The 21,560-nt window shown below is 40.6% G+C and overlaps 1 protein-coding gene across 2 annotated transcripts in view; it reads left to right on the forward strand.

Moving 5' to 3' along the window:
* grik3 (glutamate ionotropic receptor kainate type subunit 3) overlaps positions 1-21,560 on the forward strand; it is a 507,530-nt gene that overhangs the window by 423,913 nt on the left and 62,057 nt on the right. For both annotated transcript variants that reach the window (XM_072548544.1, XM_072548545.1), the window contains one exon: positions 9,796-10,013. In XM_072548544.1, the coding sequence (XP_072404645.1) occupies positions 9,796-10,013 (218 nt within the window). The remainder of the gene's footprint in view (positions 1-9,795; positions 10,014-21,560) is intronic.

Consider the following 21,560-nt stretch of genomic DNA (forward strand, 5'->3'; position numbering starts at 1 on the left):
TCTTAATCAAACCCTCAAATTCTTTAGTCATCCAGCATTCCCTATACCTACCAGCCTTCCCTTTCCCCCTGACAGCAATATACTTTCTCTGGATTCTTGTTATCTCATTTCTGAAGGCTTCCCATTTTCCAGCCATCCCTTTACCTGTGAACATATGCCTCCAATCAGCTTTCGAAAGTACTTGCCTAATACCATCAAAATAGGCCTTTCTCCAATTTAGAAAATCAACTTTTAGCTCTCATTAAAGAGAGATGACCGGTTGGCCTGAGATCAGCAGCCAACTGAATTAACTGACTCTTCCATTCATTAAATACTGAACAATTAAAGTCTGTGCTCAGCAGAATAAGGTATGTTTTGAAGGCAGGACAGATACTAAACATGCTCCAAGAAGAAACATTTCAAAACTTCGAGACATATTTAATATTTCCAAACTGTAATGAGCCTTAAGGGCTGATATCTTTTCTTAAAAAAAAACTTAGAATGCTTGGTTCCTTTAATTCACAAAACACAGCCCGAATCTGATTCAACCTTATTACTTACCAACTCAGTGAAAGGATTGCATGTTTATTATTTACTGCTGTTTTATGTTTTAATACACTGGATTAGAAAATACAAATAAATACAAGATGCATTCTTTAATCCTTCGATGATGGAACACCACCATCTGCACGTTCCTTCCATGTCATAGAACAGGAACAGGCCCTTTGTTTTACTAAGTCTATGCCAGTCATGATGCCAGCCTAAACTAATCCCTGTGCCTGCATATCAGAATCCCGACAATGTGAAAGCAAGTAATTCAAGCCCACACCGATCCTCTGAAGAGAATCCCACACAAACCCCTACTGTCCTATCCCACATTTCCCAAATCTACCTAGTCTGCACTTCCTTGGACTGTAGGAGAAAACTGTAGTATCCAGAGGAAACCCACACAGATAAGTGAAGAGCATGCAAACTCCACACAGACAGACATCCAAGGTTGAAATTGAACCTGCATCCCGAGCTCTGTGATGCAGTGTACAAGTCAGTGAGCCATCAAACCACCCCGATATGGTCTGTATTATTCCATTATCTGCCTATCCATGTGTCTGTCTAAATGCCTTTGAAATATTGATGTCATATGTGCTTCTACCACATCCCCAGACACCTATGAAACCTATGCAAAAAAAATCTTGCACCTCCTTTAAACTTACCTTGGCTCACTTTAAATCAATGCCTTCATTATTTGACATTAGCACTCTGGGAAAAAGACTCCAACCATCCATCCTTTCCATGCCTCTCATATTTTGTACACTTCAGTCAGGTTGCCACTCAACCTCTGACAACCTAGCGAAAGCAATCCAAGTTTGTCCAACCTCTCCTTATAGCTAATAACTCCAACCCAGGCAACATCCTGGCAAACCTCTTTTGAACCTTCTCCATAGTCTCCACATTCTTCCTAAGGTATGGTGAGCTGAACTGCAGACAATACTCCAATTCTGGCCTATTTAAAGGTTCATTCACCTGCAACATGATTTGTCAACTTTTATACTCAGTGCCCCGACCAATAAAGGCAAGCATGCTGAATGCCTTCTTTAGCACCTTATTCACTTAGTGCTTTGTCTTTTTTTTAAAACAAAGAAAAAAGGTCTGGCTTTGGCATTATCCATTTTTAGAAGGTCAAGAGCAGCAAAGGATTTGGGGAGTGAAGAATGAAGAGTTAGAAGTTGCGATGGTAGAGGAGGTTCGAGGAAGGGAAGGTGAGGATATGAAACAACTTAAACAACTGGATCGGGATAAAAAGACAAGACTGATAGGAAGCAAACAAATGGCACAAAGAGCAGATATAATAATTGGGGATGACTTGCATATGAACAGCCAAAGTAACTGCAGAAGTAGACGAATCAACCCCTCGAGCCTGTTCCGCCATTCAATGAGATCATGACTGGTCTGTTTGTTTTGAATTTCACATTCCCATTTATCCCCATTAGCCCTTTGATTCCCTGACCAACAGGAATCAATCCATCTTTGTCTTGGAAATATTTAATGACCTCCACTGGTTTCTGAGAGAGAGAGAGAAAGTTTAATCCTCTAGCGGAATAAAATTCTTCTCATCTCATGGAAACCAGACCCTAAATTCAAATCAGTGTCCTCTCATTTTTAACTGAGCCACAAGAGTTAACATTCCACATCCACTTTCACATGACCCTTCAGAATCTTATACATTTCAATTACTGGAGACTCAGGATACTTTGAAGGCTATGTGCCCCAATTACCTTGAGCAGTATTACTAAAGGCCTGTGTTCCAGAACTGGGTATACACCTACCCAAGCTGTTCCAATGTCAGAGTTGTAATTGTATCTACCCGACAAGGTGGAAAATTGTTCTGTTATGCCCAGCATACAAACAGCAAAACAAATCCAACCAAATCAATTACCATCCTGTCAGTCTCCTCTCAATCATCAGAAAAGTGGTGAAAGTGGTTATCATAAGTGCTATCAAGCTGCACTTGCTTACCAATAATCTGCTCAATCACTCTTAGTCTGGGTCAACTTTGTTTAAAAATGGATAAAAGAGCTAAATACCAGAGGTGAGATGAGTGTGACTGCCTTTGACATCAAGGCCGCATTTTACTGAAAATGACATCAAGGAGACCTAGCAAAAATGGAGTCAACGGAAATCGGGAGAAAATTCTCCACTATGGAGTCATACCAGATTCCACAGCTTGATGGAATTTACAGAGTATACAGTCATCATAGGATCATCATAGAATCCCTACAGTGTAGAAGCAGGCCCTTCAGCCCAACAACTCCATACTGACTCTCCAAAGACTTACCCACCCAGACCCATTTCTCCTACCCAATATTTACCCCTGACTAATGCACATACCCTTCACATCCTTGAACTCTATGGGCAATTTAGTATGGCCAATCCACTTAACCTGCATGTCTTTGGACTGTGGGAGGAAGTCATAGATTTATACAGCATGGAAACAGACTTTTTGGTCCAACTAGTCCACGCCAACCATATTCCCAAACTAAACATGACCCATTGACCTGTATTTGGCCCCAACCCCTCCAAACCTTTCCTATACACGGACTTATCCAAATGCCTTTTAAGTGTTGTAACTGTACTGACATCTACACCTTCCTCTGGCAGTTTATTCCATGCACAAACCACGCTTTGTGTAAAACAGTTGCCCCCTCGTGTTCTTTTTAAATCTTTCTCGTCTCACTGTAAAAGTATGCTCCCTAGTTTTGAACTCTCCCACTGTACAGAAAAGATCTTTCCTATTCACTTTATCTATATCCTCTTGATTTTATAAACCTCTATAAAGTCACCCCCTCAAGCTCCAGTGAAAAAAAAGTCTCAGTCTATGCAGCCCTCCTTTTGACTCAAACCCTACTTTCCTGGCAACATCCTGGTAGATCATCCTGGTGAACCGTCTCCGATTTAATAATATCCTTCCTACAGCAAGGCAACCAGAGCTGTACACAGTACTCAGTACACAGAACAGGCCTCACCTACATCCTAGACAACATCAACTTGACGTCCCAACTCATTTACTAAAATGACTGAGAAATGAAGGCAAGCTGCTAAACACTTTCTTAACCATCCTGTCTACCTGCGATGCAAATTTCAAAAAATTATGTACCTGAAACCCCAGGTGTCTCTGTTCTACAACATTACTCAGGGCCCTACCATTAACTGTATAAGTTCTGATCTTATTTGTTTTACCAAAATACAATATCTCGCATCTATCCAAATTAAACTCCATTTGCTAATCCTCAGCTCATTGGTCTAATTGATCAAGATCTCTTTGCAACCTTAGATAACTTTCTTCACTCTTCACTATACGACCAAATTTGCTGTCATCTGCGAATTTACTAACCTGTATTCCTGTATTCTCCTATATTCTCATCCAAATTGTTTATATAAATTACAAACAAATGTAGAGCTAGTGTCAATCCTTGTGGAACACCACTAGTCAGAAGCTTTCAGTCAGAAAAACAACCGTCCACCGCCATCCTCTGTCTCTTACCATCAAACCAATGTTGTATCCAATTGGCAAGCTAACCCTGATTTCCATGTGATCTAACTTTACCAATTAGTCTACTATGCGGAACATTGTCAAAGGCTTCACTAAAGTCCACTTGAACTCAGCCTTTGATTTTCTTGTCCAGAATGGCACCACAAACATCAGACCACCATACATATGCAGAGTTTTGTTAAACTTTATCAGTTTATACAGTAAGTAATCCCACACAGCCAGCTTACATTTAAAGAGGGCAGGCTGAATCTGTTATCTGTTTTGTTGAGTTGAGTTATAGACACAATATATATCTATGTTCTTTTTGTCGGCCAAGATTAAGGCCATGTGCAATTAAATAAAATCCAAAGAAAGTTTGGTGATTAACTCCCATTTCAAAGGAAATAGAGTATAAAAGCAGTGAGCAAAAACAGAAATGGCTGGAAGAGCTCAGCTGGTTCTGCAGTGCCTGTGGAGAGAAATCAGAGTTAAGACTCTGCTAGACCTGCTGAGCTTTTCCAGCAATTTCTGATTTTGTTTCTGATTTCCAGCATTCACAGTTCTTTCATTTTTTTAAATTTTGTAGATGTAGAGAGGCTTTGCTTAAACTTTATGGGACACTAATCAGACTACAGGTGGAATACTCTCAATGGGCATGGGCCCCTTATCCAAAGAAAGACATATTGGCATTGCAGCAATCCAGAGAAGTTTTGCTAGGCTGATACAAGACATGGAAGAACTGCCTTATGAGGAGAGGTTGAGTAGATTGAACCTGCACTCAATGGAATTTAGAAGAACACAGGTTTCTGAGGGGACTTGACAGGGTGGATGTGGAGGGACTGTTCCCTTGTGGGAGAATCTAAGACTTGTCTCAGGATAAGTGGTCACATATTTCAGACAGAGATGAGCATTTTTTTTTCCTGTGGGTAGTGACTCTGTGGAATTCTTTACTGCAGAAGGCTGTCAAGGTTGGGTGATTACGTAGATTCAAAGCTGAGACAGACAGATCTATAATCAGTAACAGAATCAAGAGAGTGATTTTGAGGATTATCTGATCAGCCATGATCTCATTCAAAGGCGGAGCAGACTCAATCAGATGAATGGTCTGCTCCTGTCTTATTTTCAACTTGCCCTGCCACCTTCAACATATTGTATTCAAAGTCCCAGATCCTTCTTCAAAACTATTTATTTTATTTTATACTGCATTTTTTAAACTTCCTACCAAATGTATCATATTGGTTTTCTCTGTATTCAATTTCAATTGCCATGTGCTCGTTCATTCCAATGCATTTTCAATATCTCCTTGAGGTCAGTCTCTATCTTTCTCATTGTTCACAAGAATTCCAAGCTCTGTGCATCTGCAAAGTTTGTATTTATGTTTTCCATAACTAAATCCAGATCAGTCAGCCTTTTCTATATCCTGCTCTTTCCTTTGACAACCTTCCTCAGTATGCACAACTCTATCAATTTTTGTCTTGTTTGCAAATTTACTAATCTACCCACCTACATTTTTACATACATCATTTGTCACAGATGTCCAGTCAGAAAATCACTGCTCCACAACCACACTGTCTCCTATAACCAAACCAATTTTGTATCCAACTCACCAATTTGCCATGGATCCCATACGACTTAATCTTCTGGACCAAACTACCACAAGGGACCTTTCAAATGCTTCATAAAGTCCATGTAGACAATGCCCACTATTCACAATAAGTCCATTTTTTCCTAAATTCAAGAAATCCTGTCCCTAAAATCTTCTATAGTTTCCCAGATTGTTTCTGTCATGCTTCTTAAACAAAGCAACAACATTTACTATTCGCCAGTCTTCCGGGACGGGCTTATAGCTATAAAGGATGCTAAGGTCTCTGTCAAGGCCCTCCTTTCCCTCCCTCAGTATCCTGGGATAGATCCCATCAGCCCAAGGGGACCTATCTACCTTAATGCTTTTGCTGACACCTAACACCTCTTCCTTTAATATTGACATGCCCTAGAATATCAACACACCCCTCCCTAATCTGACTAAGTTTAATAGGATAAAAACAAGGTAAAAACAATGACTGCAGATGCTGAAAACCAAATACTGGATTAGTGGTGCTGGAAGAGCACAGCAGTTCAGGCAGCATCCAATGAGCAGCGAAATCAACGTTTCGGGCAAAAGCCTTTCATTGGGAATAAAGGCAGTGAGCCTGAAGCGTGGAGAGATAAACTAGAGGAGGGTTGGGGTGGGGAGAGAGTAGCACAGAGTACAATGGGTGAGTGGGGGAGGAGATGAAGGTGATAGGTCAATGAGGAGAGGGTGGAGTGTATAGGTGGAAAAGGAGATAGGCAGGTCAGACAAGTCCGGACAAGTCAAGGAGACAGTGCTGAGATGGAAGTTTGAAATTAGGATGAGGTGGGGGAAGGGGAAATGAGGAAGCTGTTGAGTCCACATTGATGCCCTGGGGTTGAAGTGTTCCGAGGCGGAAGATGAGGCGTTCTTCCTCCAGGCGTCTGGTGGTGAGGGAGTGGCGGTGAAGGAGGCCCAGGACCTCCATGGAGGGCTCCTTCACCGCCGCTCCCTCACCACCAGACGCCTGGAGGAAGAACGCCTCATCTTCCCCCTCGGAACACTTCAACCCCAGGGCATCAATGTGGACTTCAACAGCTTCCTCATTTCCCCTTCCCCCACCTCATCCTAGTTTCAAACTTCCAGCTCAGCACTGTCTCCTTGACTTGTCCGGACTTGTCCGACCTGCCTATCTCCTTTTCCACCTATCCACTCCACCCTCTCCTCCTTGACCTATCACCTTCATCTCCTCCCCCACTCACCCATTGTACTCTGTGCTACTCTCTCCCCACCCCCACCCTCCTCTAGTTTATCTCTCCACGCTACAGGCTCACTGCCTTTATTCCTGATGAAGGGCTTTTGCCCGAAACGTTGATTTCGCTGCTCGTTGGATGCTGCCTGAACTGCTGTGCTCTTCCAGCACCACTAATTAAGTTTAATAGGAACTAATCTGTGTTCTGTGACACAAAAACAAAATGGTGGAGAAACTCAGCATGTCTGGCAGTGTCTGTAGAGTTAAAATTTTGATTCCGGCATGTCAAATCTTCAGAATGATTCTGACGATGAGTTATATTAGACTCGAAGCATTAATTCTGTTTCGCTCCTCACTGATACTACTAGGCCTGCTGAGTTTCTGCACTGTTCTGTGTTTGCATCATAGAACAAATGCCTTGATTTTACTTGCTACTGGTTTTCTTTTGAATCAACTGGAAGTCTTGTTTATTTCATGCTGTCATGTCCAAGGCTAATGACAAACCAGAGAGCTCATTTATGAAACTTAATTGTTCATTACTTTTGGATTTCTATAAATAAAAGGACACCAATGCTTTGTGCACACAATTACGTGACTATGCATAGATTGATTCCTTCTCAAAATCGCAATTACTCAAATGATAAATGCAGATCCTGATAAAAAAGGTATTATGATTTTGTGTTTACTTAAACATTCTTAATCTCACACCAGGACTGATAAATGTACATGGGTTGTGTTTACTGGAAGATCTGTTGGATGATTGCACATTAGGCAGCTTTGTCTCAGAAAGTACAGTTATACTCTTCCACATTACATGCTGGCAGTGGCTGATTCTCATGTTCTACTGCCTGATTCATTAGCATGATGCTCCTTACAGTGATTAAATCAAGAGGCAAAGTTTAAACAAGGTGCTTGAGGTCTCAGTGAGAACCATAGAATCCCAACAGTGCAGAAAGTGTCCATTCGGCCAATTGAGTCCACCCCGACCCTCCGTAGAACATTCCATCCAGACTCACTCATGTAATCCTGCATTTCCCATGGCTAATCCACCTAGCCTGCACATCTCTGAATGCTATGGGCAATTTAGCATGGTCAGTTCGCCTAACCTGCACATCTTTGGACTGGGGGAGGAAACTGGAGCACCCAGATGAACCACACATTGACATGGGGAGAACGTGCAAACTCCACAGAGCTGGTCTCCAAGAGTGGAATCAAACCTGGGTCCCTGGCACTGTGAGGCAGCAGTGCTGACCATTGTGCCACCCATTGGCAGGCAACTCAGCAAGTGTCCCATGCCAGTTCCTTTTAGCAGACACGCTGGCATTGGAAATACCCAACAGCAGACTCTCCGCTCCATCAGGGACTCAAGACCAGCATTTAAAGATCCTCATAGCTGCCAGTTAACCCAAGGCTGTATAGTTCCTATTGCTGACAGTGCCACTGTGGGAAAGATGGTAGCTGCCAGCAATGCAACCACCAGATGCCAAGGATCAGCAAAAGGCCTCAAAAACAAGTGAGTGACAGTCATTGGGACAGGGTCCAGTGTAAATAAAAATAAAGCAGAAATATCCTTTAAACATATTTTTCTTTAAAACCTACAGTACCAGAATGACAGAGCCATAACACAACTTGTAAACTGAACCAAAGAAGGAAAACTAATCGTTAGAATTATATATTTTTCCCAATTCTTGAGAGAAGTGAGTGAATTGCTCTACTCACTAGCATCAGAGGTATGCCTATTGGGGAGGATTTGGTTTAGCTCAGCAGGCTGATTAGCTGGCTTCTAATATAGAGTGGCATTAATAGCACTGGGTTCAATTCCTGCTGTAGGTAACTGAAAAAGGGCTGTCAAACTCTTCCCCTTTCCTGAGGCATGTAACCCTCTGGTTAAACCAGCACAAGTTGCCTCTTTTTCATTAGAGAGCAGCCCAATGGTCTACGGTGACTTTACCTTCCATTTACTGGGAACACATTTGTGTATAACTATACCTTAATGCACATGGGTTATTCTGCATCTTGAGAGCATGATACCTTTCGTTCGAAACAAAAGTTTGTCATTCAAAGAAAGTAAATTTGTGAACATGTTGCAATTCTGAGATAAAAACTGTTCATTGGCTCAGATGGAGAGAGCAGATAAGTTAGTTTTGGATAGAACCTCTGTCAAAATTAGTGAACATCAGAAACTATGAGAATTGTCAAAAAAAACAGTACAAGTATAAAAGTGAATCACATTCTGTATCAAATAGTCACTTTTTTATGTGTTTGCATAAAAAAAACAATTATGTCAATTGAATTAAGTGGGTTGATTTTCAACTTTGAATGATCCAACAGAAGGGAGCCCAGTTAATGAAATTTGCCAATGCTGCTCTTTGGGAAAAAAGAAAATAAGTAAAATTAAAATTTGGGTAGGTCCTAAAAGGGCAACTGATTTGAATCATCAATTGTACACCTGGGCAGTGTCCAATGAGTTTGATTGTTTCTCTGTTTGAAAAAAAAGGGCTTTACAGTTCATATTTAGATTCTACAAAACCTTCAAATAGGGGATTTTTAATTGAAGAAAACACTCCTGTTTTCAGCTATTTTATTGCACTTCTACATGGACAAACAAATTTGCCTTTGGTTTCCTCCCAGCAGCCTCTTAGATTGGTCAATATTGCGGGGTGGAAAAATCAGCAGAGTCACTTACAGGCTGTATCAGTGAATCATTGAAAATCCAATGCAATTTGAGACCGATGTACCAATAGAAGAGACTGAAAGAGTGAATGTGTGCCAGATTCTTCAACTCAATTCTTTCATGTTAAATTAACCCCTTCTGTTCCTGCTCTTGATCCATAAAATGTAATATTCACACTTTTTTCTCATTAAACACACCATTTTAAAGTAAATTAAAATAGTTATGTATTTATTATTGACAAACAAGAAAATTATTATCTATTTGTTGTTCGCTCAGTATATTATTTTCGTGACTGATCCTGTTGTTTGTTGCAGGCTCTGAACTGATGCCAAAAGCCCTGTCCACCAGAATAATCGGTGGCATCTGGTGGTTTTTCACCCTCATAATTATCTCATCCTACACAGCGAACCTGGCTGCTTTCCTAACTGTTGAACGCATGGAATCCCCCATAGAGTCAGCTGATGACCTGGCGAAACAAACCAAAATAGAATACGGAGCAGTTAAAGATGGAGCCACCATGACTTTTTTCAAGGTAAAGAGGCATGCTGTCTTTTTTTCGAACACAACCAAATTCCCTCTGCTTTATTCTCACCAGGATGCCTAGACGTCTTCCCAGCTGTGTTTTAATATCATGTAGACAAGTGTTAAATCAGGTGTAATGGATTTTAAAAATTTATCGTCCTTGTTTGAAAGAAAAAATTTATGTGAGCTGGTGAGATTCATGTAAATTTGCATGATTTACCAGCAGTTTAAGTGTACTATTGCTTTGAGTTCTGTACGTTAGTATCAATTTTACTGCAGGGTCATGCAACTACCTGTTATGTCTTCAAATATTAATCAGGAAGCATTTACTCAAGATCACATTTGGAATGAATTACCCCACCTACACTCCCAATATTTATCATCAGAATTTATTTGCAGAATGCAGGTTAGAAACCAAAAAAAAACACACTCCATCAGCAGGAGATGAGAATTCTACCCTGCCCTAAAGCAAAAAAAAAACAGTAGTTGATAGGGTTGACTTCCATCCAGGATGGAATTCAAAGGAGTCCTATAGCTTATGTTTAAGAGGACTAAAGGTTAAAAGATTTATGAAAAGCACAATGGCACAGTGGTTAGCACTACTGCCTCACAGTGCCAGAGACTGGGGTTCAATTCCTGCCTCAGGCAACTGTTTGTGTGGAGTTAGCACATTCTCTCTGTGTCTGTGGGTTTCCTCCCACAGTTATGTGGATGTGCAGGTCAGGTGAATTGGCTATGTTAAATTGCCTGTAGTGTTAGGTGAAGGGGTAAATGTAGGGGAATAGGTCTGGGTGGGTTGCTCTTCAGATGGTTGGTGTGGGCTTGTTGGGCCGAAAGGCCTGTTTCCACACTGTAAGTAATCTTAAACAAAAATGTTTCTTTGATCAAATACTGCTTAGCCCTTGGTAGGTTGAGACATAAAAACATTGACTGTGAATCTCGTATGATTGGGGAGGGAACAATGCAGCACAATTCATATTCCAGGAGCCCGGCATCAAGGAGCCAGGCCCAGCATTTGCCTTGTTAACTTCATTTGTTGGATTCCTTAAAATGTTATGGCAGAAATGAGCCTTAAAAAAAATTAACTCATGAATGCAGCATTTTGTGAAATTGAGTTAACATATAAAGCTATCCTTAATTATGTCAAATTCAATATCTTAGACATTTTCCAAAACTGTCTTTGTAAGTTTGCAAACAGGTCTCATGTGGTTATTCAAAAGAAACTTCATCTTCATTGTGCAGCCCAAGAAAAGCAATTGTAGATATGATAGGAGCTAACTTAACTTGACTTAAATGGCACACCGATTGACATGTGCTCTGTGCTCTCCACTCATTTTAATGATTTCAACACAGTCCTTGTATTATTGACCAGAACCTGAAGTCACTTTTCTGAGTTTAAAGAATTATGTGTTCTGCAAAATGGTCGGTCAATTTTTCATGAAGCCTTCCCATTAATAGACCACAGTATGAAGCAGCAACTCTAGTATGTTGAAAGAGGTACTTGGAAGAAAAGGGCTTTTGGAGTAGTGGAAGAGTGGACTATGGTGTCACAATGGGAATGGTCCCTTCAGAATGATGGAAAGAGAGGAGAAGATTTGTTTACTGAATGATCCTGTGACACTTGGAAGTATGGAAATCGTGAAGGACAATGTATTGAATACTAGGCTGGTAGGATACAAATGAGAAAAGGGAAAATTCTACAGTGCAGAAGATAACAAGCAAAAATGCAGGAAATGGAATAGCCCTGTTAGTCATGAGAAAAGAGAATCTTCAGTTCAGGAAAAGAAAAACATATCAACAGCAATAGTACAGAATATAAAATCATCAAACAAGTGTGGCAGAGATGGAGAAGTTGGGAGAATGGCATAGCGTCCTTACAGGAAGCAGGGTATGAGAAAGTATCGGCATCAGTGAATATTCATGGATTGTTGTACCTCCAGGCTAGCACTCATAGCAACATGCTGTATTTGGAGTGAGTGAGTTGGAATAAGGAGACATTATTCAAAGTAAGAACAGAATTAGCCGAGCAGAAGAGCATGATAGTGGAGGAAGACTAGTTTGAAAAAGAATGATCTGTTGAACAGAAACAAGTTAACCATTGGGTCGAGAAGGGCAATTCTCCTGAGGGATCTGGGGAAAGGTTGTGAATGGGTATTAGGGATAGGAAAGAATCAAGGGTTATTTTGTGGGATTTGTGCAACACTGTTTGTTCTGTTTCTACTTGACTCTGACCCCCTCCCTCACCACTTTGTCTGGTACATTGATGAATATATTGGTGCAGTTTCTTGCTCTCATCCTGAACTGGAAAATTCATAACCTTAGTTTCCAATTTCTACCTTTGTCTCACATCGATATGATCCATCTTGATACTTCCTTTCTCTTCTGTTGGGAATTGTGGGCTGAGAGATTGGTATTCAGGGAAGGAGTCTTCAGAGGAGATAAGGTCAATGACAGACCTGGAGAAATTGGGAGGTTTGCTGGTAGGGCCATTGTCCATTGAAGAAATGAGGAAGTTTTGAGGAGTTTATTTTCAGACTTCTGATCCTGATTGAGCCATCCTTAAAAATGGTGCCAGTTTCGTCCCTTAGAAACCATTACATTTCTAATCTTTCTCAATTCTAATGAAATGTCACTGACCTGAAACATTGGCTGAGGCATTCCAGTTGGATGCTGCATTGTCATTGCCAGTGATGTTTGCTGTAAGATGTGGGAATTGTCAATGTTAAGTCATACATTTCAACCCTGGTTAAAGCAGAAATAGGCAGCCTTTGGAATTCCAATGTATGTAGAAGTATTGTAGGCTGGAGAGGCCAAAACCTTTTTATGATAATAGCTACCATATTTAGGTACTTCGATTATTTCAGTGAATGAATGAGTGGGTGAGATTAGTAGGTGGGTAAGGTGTGTGTGTGGGTAGTCAGGTTGTTGGCTGTTGGGGAGAATTGGGCATTGGAGGGATAATTGAGTGGTCATGCACAGTGAAGAGTTCATTGAGATATCAGTTGTGATATTTAGTTTGACTGGGTATCTCATATTTGTATGCGTACGTACATAACTGAAGTCAACAGCCTTACCTTTGTGTCAGAGACATTTGCAGTGAATCGGCTTATTGGAATATCCAGTCAATATCTGCATATACTCATATGTGTGGGCCTCCATAGGATCTTGGTGCTCAACTGCAACATACATTCCCAGCGCCAGTGCTCTAGAGACCAAAAACCTTGGGCCATTAATTCTGTTTCGCTCTCAACAGATACTGTTGGACCTGCTGAACATTTCCAGCACTTTCTGCTTTCGTTTTCTTTAAAAGAATGTCTTCAGACTTAAATTTAAATGAATGACAATCTGAAGGTTTTTTGAACATTTTTATTTGTGTTTATATACTTTATGTTATGAGACACTGTAAGTAAGTGCTGGGAGAAATATAATGAGCAGGATATCCTATTTAATGTTTTGAGGTCAGCAATTAGTATGGATTGTCTATGGTGAGGAATTTGCAGAATAGAGAGTCCTTTGGTTATCAAGATCCATTTACAAGATTAAATGTGTTCATAAAAGATGGATTCATATTTTAATGTGGTTGTTCATTGATTTTGGTAAATCAGACAAGACAAGGTAAACAATTGAACTTTTGGTGTAAATCCTTTTGTCCATAATTATTCTTATGTAAATAATGGATGACACTTAAAACCAAGGCATGTTCGAAGACAATGATATATCAACCTACTTCCCTAAAATTGTAGACAGTGAGAGAAATGTTCTATCATTTGAATCTTGAAGCACATGTCTATCTCTTCCCTATGTAAAACAAACACAGCCTGTACCTGCAGGGATAATTTAATTTTCTTTGGGTAAATTTTTTAATTAGTGGCTTTTCACAGGTCACACTGTGAGATTACTGTGATTCTACCAAACTCGTGTCAAGTTCAATTGCAGTCTGTACCTGCAATCATTCAAATGCCCATGTTCCAGCACAGGAAAATGGACAGTACTCAGGAGTTGGAATCCTAGTTGTTATTCCCAACAGTTATATAAGCAAATGAGGCATAGCTTCTGAAATGAGCTAATTCGGCAGAGAATAGTAATGAGATCAAGCATTTCTCAAGCATCCACAAAATTGTTACAGTATTGAAGATGGTAGTTTGGCCCATCATGTCTGCAGGTCTCATCAAAACAATGTCATGGCTACATGCGATCATAGAATCATAGATACCCACAGTGTAGATGCAAACCATTCAGCCCACCAAGTCCACACTGACCCTCTGAAGAGCTTCACACCCAGAGCTACCCCAACCTTAGTCTTGTAACCATGCACATCCAATGACCAATCCACCTAACCTGCACACCTTTGGAATATGAGAGGAAACGCATACAGGCAGGGGGAGAATGGATAAATTCTACACAAATAGTTGCCCAGGGTTGGAATCGAATCTGACTCCCTGGCACAGCAGTGTTAACCACTGAGCCAGAATGCCACCCTCCCATCCTGTCCCTGTAATACTGTGCATTTTGAATGTCTCTATAGAACCTGTCTCCACCACACTTCCAACCTGTGCAGTCCAGACGTGACCCACTCACCATGGAAGAAGGTTCTTCTCACATCATGCTTACTTTGCAACTAGCTGTTCTTGATCTTTTACAAGCGGGCACAGTTTCTCCAGACTTGGTCTCCAGCTATCTCATGATTTTGAAAACTTTTGACCTTTTATCCAAGGAAACAGTCAAAGGTATCTTCATAAATGAAGTTTCTCATCCCTGGAATCATAATTGTCTCCAATACTCAGACCTCAACTGCAGAATTGTATACAGTTCTGTGTGCAACCTCTTTGGAAGAATGTCTGGGGTCTAGGACAGTTTCAGCATAACCACCTGCTCTTGTAATCAATGCCAAATTAATTAAAATTGGGATACCACTTAATTTATTAACCATGCTTTTCTCTTGTCAGGTCAGCTCCGATGGTTTCCATAACTATACACCCAGGCGTCCCTACTCTTTGATAATATCTTTCTATGTTCTTTCAACCAAAATGTATAACCTCAGATGTGCATTTCTCTCCATCTGCCCATACTATGAATTTGCCTATGTCCTTTTGATGTTTGACACTGTCTTCCCTGCAGCTCACAATGCTCCTAATGTCTTGAAATTTACTCATAAATATAACTTTAAACATCCTTTGAACTGTGGATAAGCGACCACGGCCAAAAATTCAAAGAACTCCTCCAGCATGGAAACAGGCCATTTGGCACAACAAGCCCACAACAGCCCTCCAAAGAGTAACCTACGCAGACCCTATTACTCTACACTTACCTCTGACTAATGCACTGAGTCTACAGATCCCGGAACACTAGGGGCAAATTTGGCATAACCAATTTACCTAACCTACACATCTTTGGATTGGGGGAAGGAAACCTATGCAGACACAGGGAGAATGTACAAACTCCACAGAAAGTTGCCCAAGGCTGGAATCAAACCCAGGTCCCTAGCACTATGCTGCAGCAGTGCTAACCACTAAACTACTGTGCCACCATGAGCTTCTAAGTTGTTCCACAACCAGAGAAATCAGATCTGACAGAAAATTGGCCAAACTAAAACAAACAGGAACCATTAACTATCAGCTACAGAGAGCAGTGAAAACCAGGGTCAAAAATATCACAAAGGTTCGGGGAATGATTGTTTATATGTTTGTATAACACTCTAAACATGAGAGATCCAATAACTCTCAAAATTCACTTTATCAGATCACAACAATCAGTAAACTAAGGATCGACATCTGCAAGTTGTAGGAATATAGAATTTTTAAATTGGCTTGTTGTTTAAATACCTGACTCACTACAAAGTTAAAGTCAGTTGTCCCCATTAGAACTTTGTTTATGGGTTCAATATAGAGTAGTTTATTGCTCCAGTGATTTCAGGAGCTTGTGTAATCACTCACTGTTCAATGGTATATGATTTCAACCTGCATCATAGGAAGGTTAACAGGAGTTCTGTTTATAGCAGAGGGGGAAATATTCTTTGTAACAACAAAATAACAAAGTAGTTTATATAATCAATTACAAAACGATAAAAGGCTTATTAGAATTCTTGGGTTACTGTCTTCTGTGCAGTGCGTGTATACTACAAATAACACAAATGATTCAGTTCATTATTCTAATGGGAACCTGCATATGGTTGGTTCAGTGGATTGTGACACTGTTGATAACATAAATCAACTCTGAATGTATTTCTTGTAAATCTTAGTTATGGGCACAATCATTAGCAAGAGCTAGAGTTTCATAAAATCATGCATGAGAGGAGGATGCCATTCTCTCATACTGATGCTGATTCTTTGAGAGCTATACAATTAGTTCAGTTTGTCTTTACTGCACATGGCACTGATTTTATTCTCTCCCCCCTTTCACTCCCAACTCCCACCTCCCCCACCTAATTCCTTTTGAAAATTATTACTAAAGCTGCTCCCAGCACCATCTTGGGCACTGGAATGCAAACCATCATAATTTTGTTGCATGAGTATTTTTTTCACCTTACCTTTCAACTATACTTTTCACAATTACCTTTAGATTTGTCCTCCGAGTTGTTGTTTGGCCAAAGTTTCTCTTTATTTGTTTTATCAAAAACATTCCTGATTTTGAGCGACCGCTCAATTAAATCTTCCGTGCTTCAACCAAAGCAATCCCCCTCACATCTCTTCCTCAGGATGAATGGCTGTCACTGCTACCTGGGTGGTAACTCTGTCTTGGCTAACTGAAATGGCAATGTGAGGTACTGTAGCATTTCTGCCAAAGCTAGTCTGTAAATGGGCCATGATTTGACTGCACTGAATGCCCCTCACTCAGATTGTTCCTTTGCTTTCTGCAAGGTATTATTTAGATGCTGTTTACCAACTCTTACAAACAGCTTGGCTAAGATAATTAACTCAGTGCAGCATTCAGAATCGTGGACAAAGCAAACAGGAGATTAGGGACTTAAAATGCTACCTGACAGACAGAACAGACAACCTGATTTCTTGTAAATCACCATTGGATTGAGGAAGAATCTATATACCTAGTCTTCATAATGTCATGTGAAGATATTGGGGTGGCACAGTGCTGCCTCACAGCACCAGGGTCCCAGGTTCGATTCTGGCCTTGGGTGACTGTCTGTGTGGAGTTTGCACATCCTCCCAGTGTCTGCGTGGGTTTCCTGCAAGTGCTCCGGTTTCTTCCCACAGTCCAAAGATGCACAGGTTTAGGTTAATTGGCCATGCTAAGTTGCCTGTAGTGTTAGATGCTTTAGTCAGAGGGAAATGGGTCTGGGTGGGTTACGCTTTGGACGGTTGGTGTGGACTTGTTGGGCCAAAGGGCCTGTTTCCACGCTGTAGGCTATCTAATATTAACTTTAAGAACAGCACAATTACACCCGTTGGATGAAAGCAAGTCACAACATTTCAGGTGCCAAATTATGCAGTTCAAATCCCGATTAAAACTGGCAATTGCAGGAAGAATCAAGTCACCCTTGGGACAATAACTTATTAAATTCAAACCCATTGAGATCTTGGCTGAGACAGCAGCTATCAGATGCTCAGCTGCAGCTAAAATCAGGCTCTAAACTGGCTCTTAACAACGAAGTTCTATCTCTGCAGAATCTGCTGAGCTCTCCAAATACTCTTGCATGACCAAACTTGAGTAGGCACAGTATTGAGCATTTTCCAGTCCAGTCTGCACTTGGTTTCCAGTGAGTTTGAAAGGAAATAATTAAAAGGAACAAAATCTGTCATAGAAATATGGAACGGTGTTTTGATTTGTTTTGAGACTGAGAGAGATTTTGGGTCTCATAGTGAAGGGTACTTCCAGCTTGAGGATGGATTGGGCTGTGTCGGAAAATGATGGTCTTTTTAGTTAATTGGATATGCGTACGTGAGGTGAGCATCAAAGCCTATGAGCACCAAATTCTGAACCATATTGGATCTTCCTTTCTTTGATCTCTGGGGACGTACCAAACAGCTCTTCATTTTCTGTAGGACAGGAGCATTACTGAATCTCTGTTAGTCACCTACCGACTCCCCTGAACGTGTCTTACAACAGGCATTGAGGTTCTCCTGCAGGCTGTCCAGAACAGAAGAGTGATGTACTATTTGGTGCCAACAGGGGGTTGTTTCAACTGATGAAGGCTCCCCTGAAGTCGCAACAGAGTGCAATAGCCATAGGTTGCACATGACAGTATGGCTCGAGTGCTTTAAGAGGACGGATGATATTCTGCACTCTGTCCCACTATCTATTCAGTACTTCATACCCCAATGAATATGTGAGTTAGCATTACAAGTTTGCCACTGCAGAAGATTTTTACACATAAAATTAGATCCCGGGCATCTCCAACTGATGCTTTGTGTGTTAAATATGTTTCAGTGAACTGGGGCTGTCATAGAACTGTAGAGATATATAGCACAGAAATAGACCCGTTGGTCCAATTCTTACATGCTGACCAGATATCCAAAATAAATCTAGTCCCATTTGCCAGCATTTGATCTATATCCTTCTAAACCATTTCTCTTCATATACCCATCCAGATGCTTTTTAAATGTTGTAATTGTACCAGCCTCCACCACTTGCTCTGGCAGCTCATTCCATCGTTGTGTTACTGCATCACATGTCTCACATATTCCAGGATTGACAGTTATGACACAAAAGAAGCTACAAAACGCTGCAGCTCAGGCACCATGCAGTCACTGACTTCTCATCTCAACTAGGAGAAAGCATATATCTGACACATTTTCATCGAAGCATTACTTGGGAGAAGCACAGAATCATGGTCCACTGTGGCAGCAAGGTGAGGCCCTTAAGAGACAATATTTATCCCACACCTAAGAACCTCAATTGGCTGTGAGACAGGAAGGCCATCATAGATCTTTTGTTGGGCTTGTTTGGAGTGGAAGCAAGAGTGTAGAATGTTCCCCACTCACCATCCTCCCACCTGATTGGAAGTCCTCAGCATCAAACTCATGACAGAGAGAGAACATCAGCTTGCATCCAGAAGGTCAGAACTTTCATCCTGATGTATTCTGTGAGCAATTAGATTTACAGTCATACTTTTTTGCAGCAGGTAATATTTATTTCAGATTAACTGATCTATTCTACTGCTTATATTTCAGATGACACTCTTGTCACCCCCTCTACACACACACCCCCACCCCCCCCCCCCACCGCCGTCAACCCAGCCTTCATAATAATTACCCAACATCATCTTTCTTTGCTTTCTCCTGCATCTAGATTTCCCTTCAATGCACTTATGCTACTCCCATCAGCCTCTTTATGGTCATAGGTTTCATATTTTAACCATTCATTGTATGATATGATGAATTCTTTACTCAATTTATAAATAGCTATCTGATAAGGCACACGGGATCAAGATTAGAGTGGTTACTGGGGCCTGAGCAGCCATTCAGTGAGATCAAGGGTGGTCTGTGAACAAATTCCAATTACCTGCATTTGCCTGTTTACCTTAATGTCTTGGCTAAAAATATCAATCTCATATTTTAAGGTGATGGTTTTGAAAATTTTTATTGGGATGTGAACATTGCTGAGCTGTCACCTTGAACTGTTGAAATCCATTTGCTTTAGATAGACCTGCAGTGCTGTTAGGGAGTGAGTTCCGGGATTTTTACCCAGTGAGAAATGGAAATTGACTGGCTAGGAGTGGAACCTGCAGCTGGTGGTATTGCCATGTATCTGCTGCCCTTGTTCTCCAAGACTAACGTGCTGTCTAAGAAGCCTTGGAGAACTTCTGTCATGCATCTTGTAGTTGGCACTGAAGGATGGTGGTGGAGGGAGTGGATGTTTCTGGAAGTTGTAGCAGTGAAGCAGGTTGCTATGTCTTGGATGGTATATCAAGCTTCTTGAATATTGCTGGAGCTGCATTCATCTAGAAAACTGGTGAGTATTCCATCATACTCCTGACATGGGCCTTGTAGATGAGGCAAGCTTCAAGACATTAGGAGGAGATTTACTGCAAATTCTTAGCTTCTGAGCTGCTCTTGCAGTTACTGTTTGTACATGGCTAATCAAATTGACTTCCTGATCGGTTGTCGGCAATAGGGACTTCAGTGATGGTAACGCTATTGAATGTCAAGGGACAATAGTTTGATTCTCTTGTTAGAGATAGTCATTTCATGGCACTTGGGCCATATGAATATTGCTTGTAGGCGAGTATCACTTGTTTGCTGAAGTGACTTCTAAATTTCTACCACACTTTTGTGTAGAATGTTATCTCATGTCCTCTTGAAAATCTGGCTTTTTAAGCTATGGTCTGAATCTCAGACTTTCTAGTCAATGCAAATGTTTTCTCTAAATCTACTCTACGTTTCTCATTTTTTAAATGAAATTGCCTCAAATTTCTAAATTCAATTATTACAATTCTAGTTTGTGTAATCTCTCATTATTTAACCCATGGAATCCATGTGTAAGTCTGATAAATCTACACTGAACTCCTTTCAAGTCTACGATAACCTGAATAAGATGTGGTGCCCAGAACTGCACCTGGTAGTCCAAGTGTGTTCTACATATGCTTTGTATAGTTCATTCTCCAGCTTCCACAGATAAGAAGGAAATTCTGTAAATATAACCAAGATGAGTTTTGAAGTTCTAAGGACCTTGATAAGACATGGCCAGTCTTCTATACTGTGGAGAAAAACTCCCACCATGTTGTATCTTTCCTCAGTTATTATTTTGTGGACAACACACATTATTGACACTGTGATGTTTTGGGAAGATACTAATTGAAAGTCATCAACCTCATTATACTTCGAACATACAAATGATAGACATATTTGTATACAGGTGAACTAGATGTGGTTCATCTCTTTTTGTGATGCATAGAATTGATCAGCAGTTAACTGTTCCATGATATATGCAGTGTGGTAATTACTCTAGCAGTCAGGGTGTACGAGCCAAACAAACAACATCCTCTACTCGTGCAGTGCAAATTGGTGTTCCCTTTGAGATTTTACATTCTTGCAATTCCGTCTTGAGTGCAAGCTTTGAGAGCATGTCTCTTTTTGTCAGCAATTCTCCAGAATTAATTGAAATCAGTAAATATTTCAAATAACGTTATCGCTTATGCAAATTTCCAGCTTGCAGGAAAGGAAAACCTATTAGAAATGTTACGTGTGTGAGATAATGAGACAGTGCAACTGTAGGAGTCACCATTGGTAAATAGTGAAATGCATGAAGAAGCATTTGTGATGACAATGCATGTGCAATCTTTGTCATTTCAAGATTAATATTTCAGTGTTTCACAGTGGGCAAAATGTTCAGCAAATCCATCCCGATTTTATTATATATGTTGGAATGTTACACCATTGAAAAATGAAAATCACATGACACAAGGTTATAGTCCAACAGGTTTATTTGAAAATGCAAGCTTTTAGAGTGCTGCTCCTTCATTAGATAGCTAGTGGGGCAAGATATATAGGACACAGAACTTATAAGTAAAAGATCAAAGTATCATACAACTGATGTGATATATTAGACAAAGTTAGATGGCTGTTAAGTACTTTGGAAATAAAATCAGTCTGATTCAAGGTTG

The sequence above is a fragment of the Chiloscyllium punctatum genome, chromosome 27, assembly GCF_047496795.1.
Source record: "Chiloscyllium punctatum isolate Juve2018m chromosome 27, sChiPun1.3, whole genome shotgun sequence".
NCBI classification, from domain to species: domain Eukaryota; kingdom Metazoa; phylum Chordata; class Chondrichthyes; order Orectolobiformes; family Hemiscylliidae; genus Chiloscyllium; species Chiloscyllium punctatum.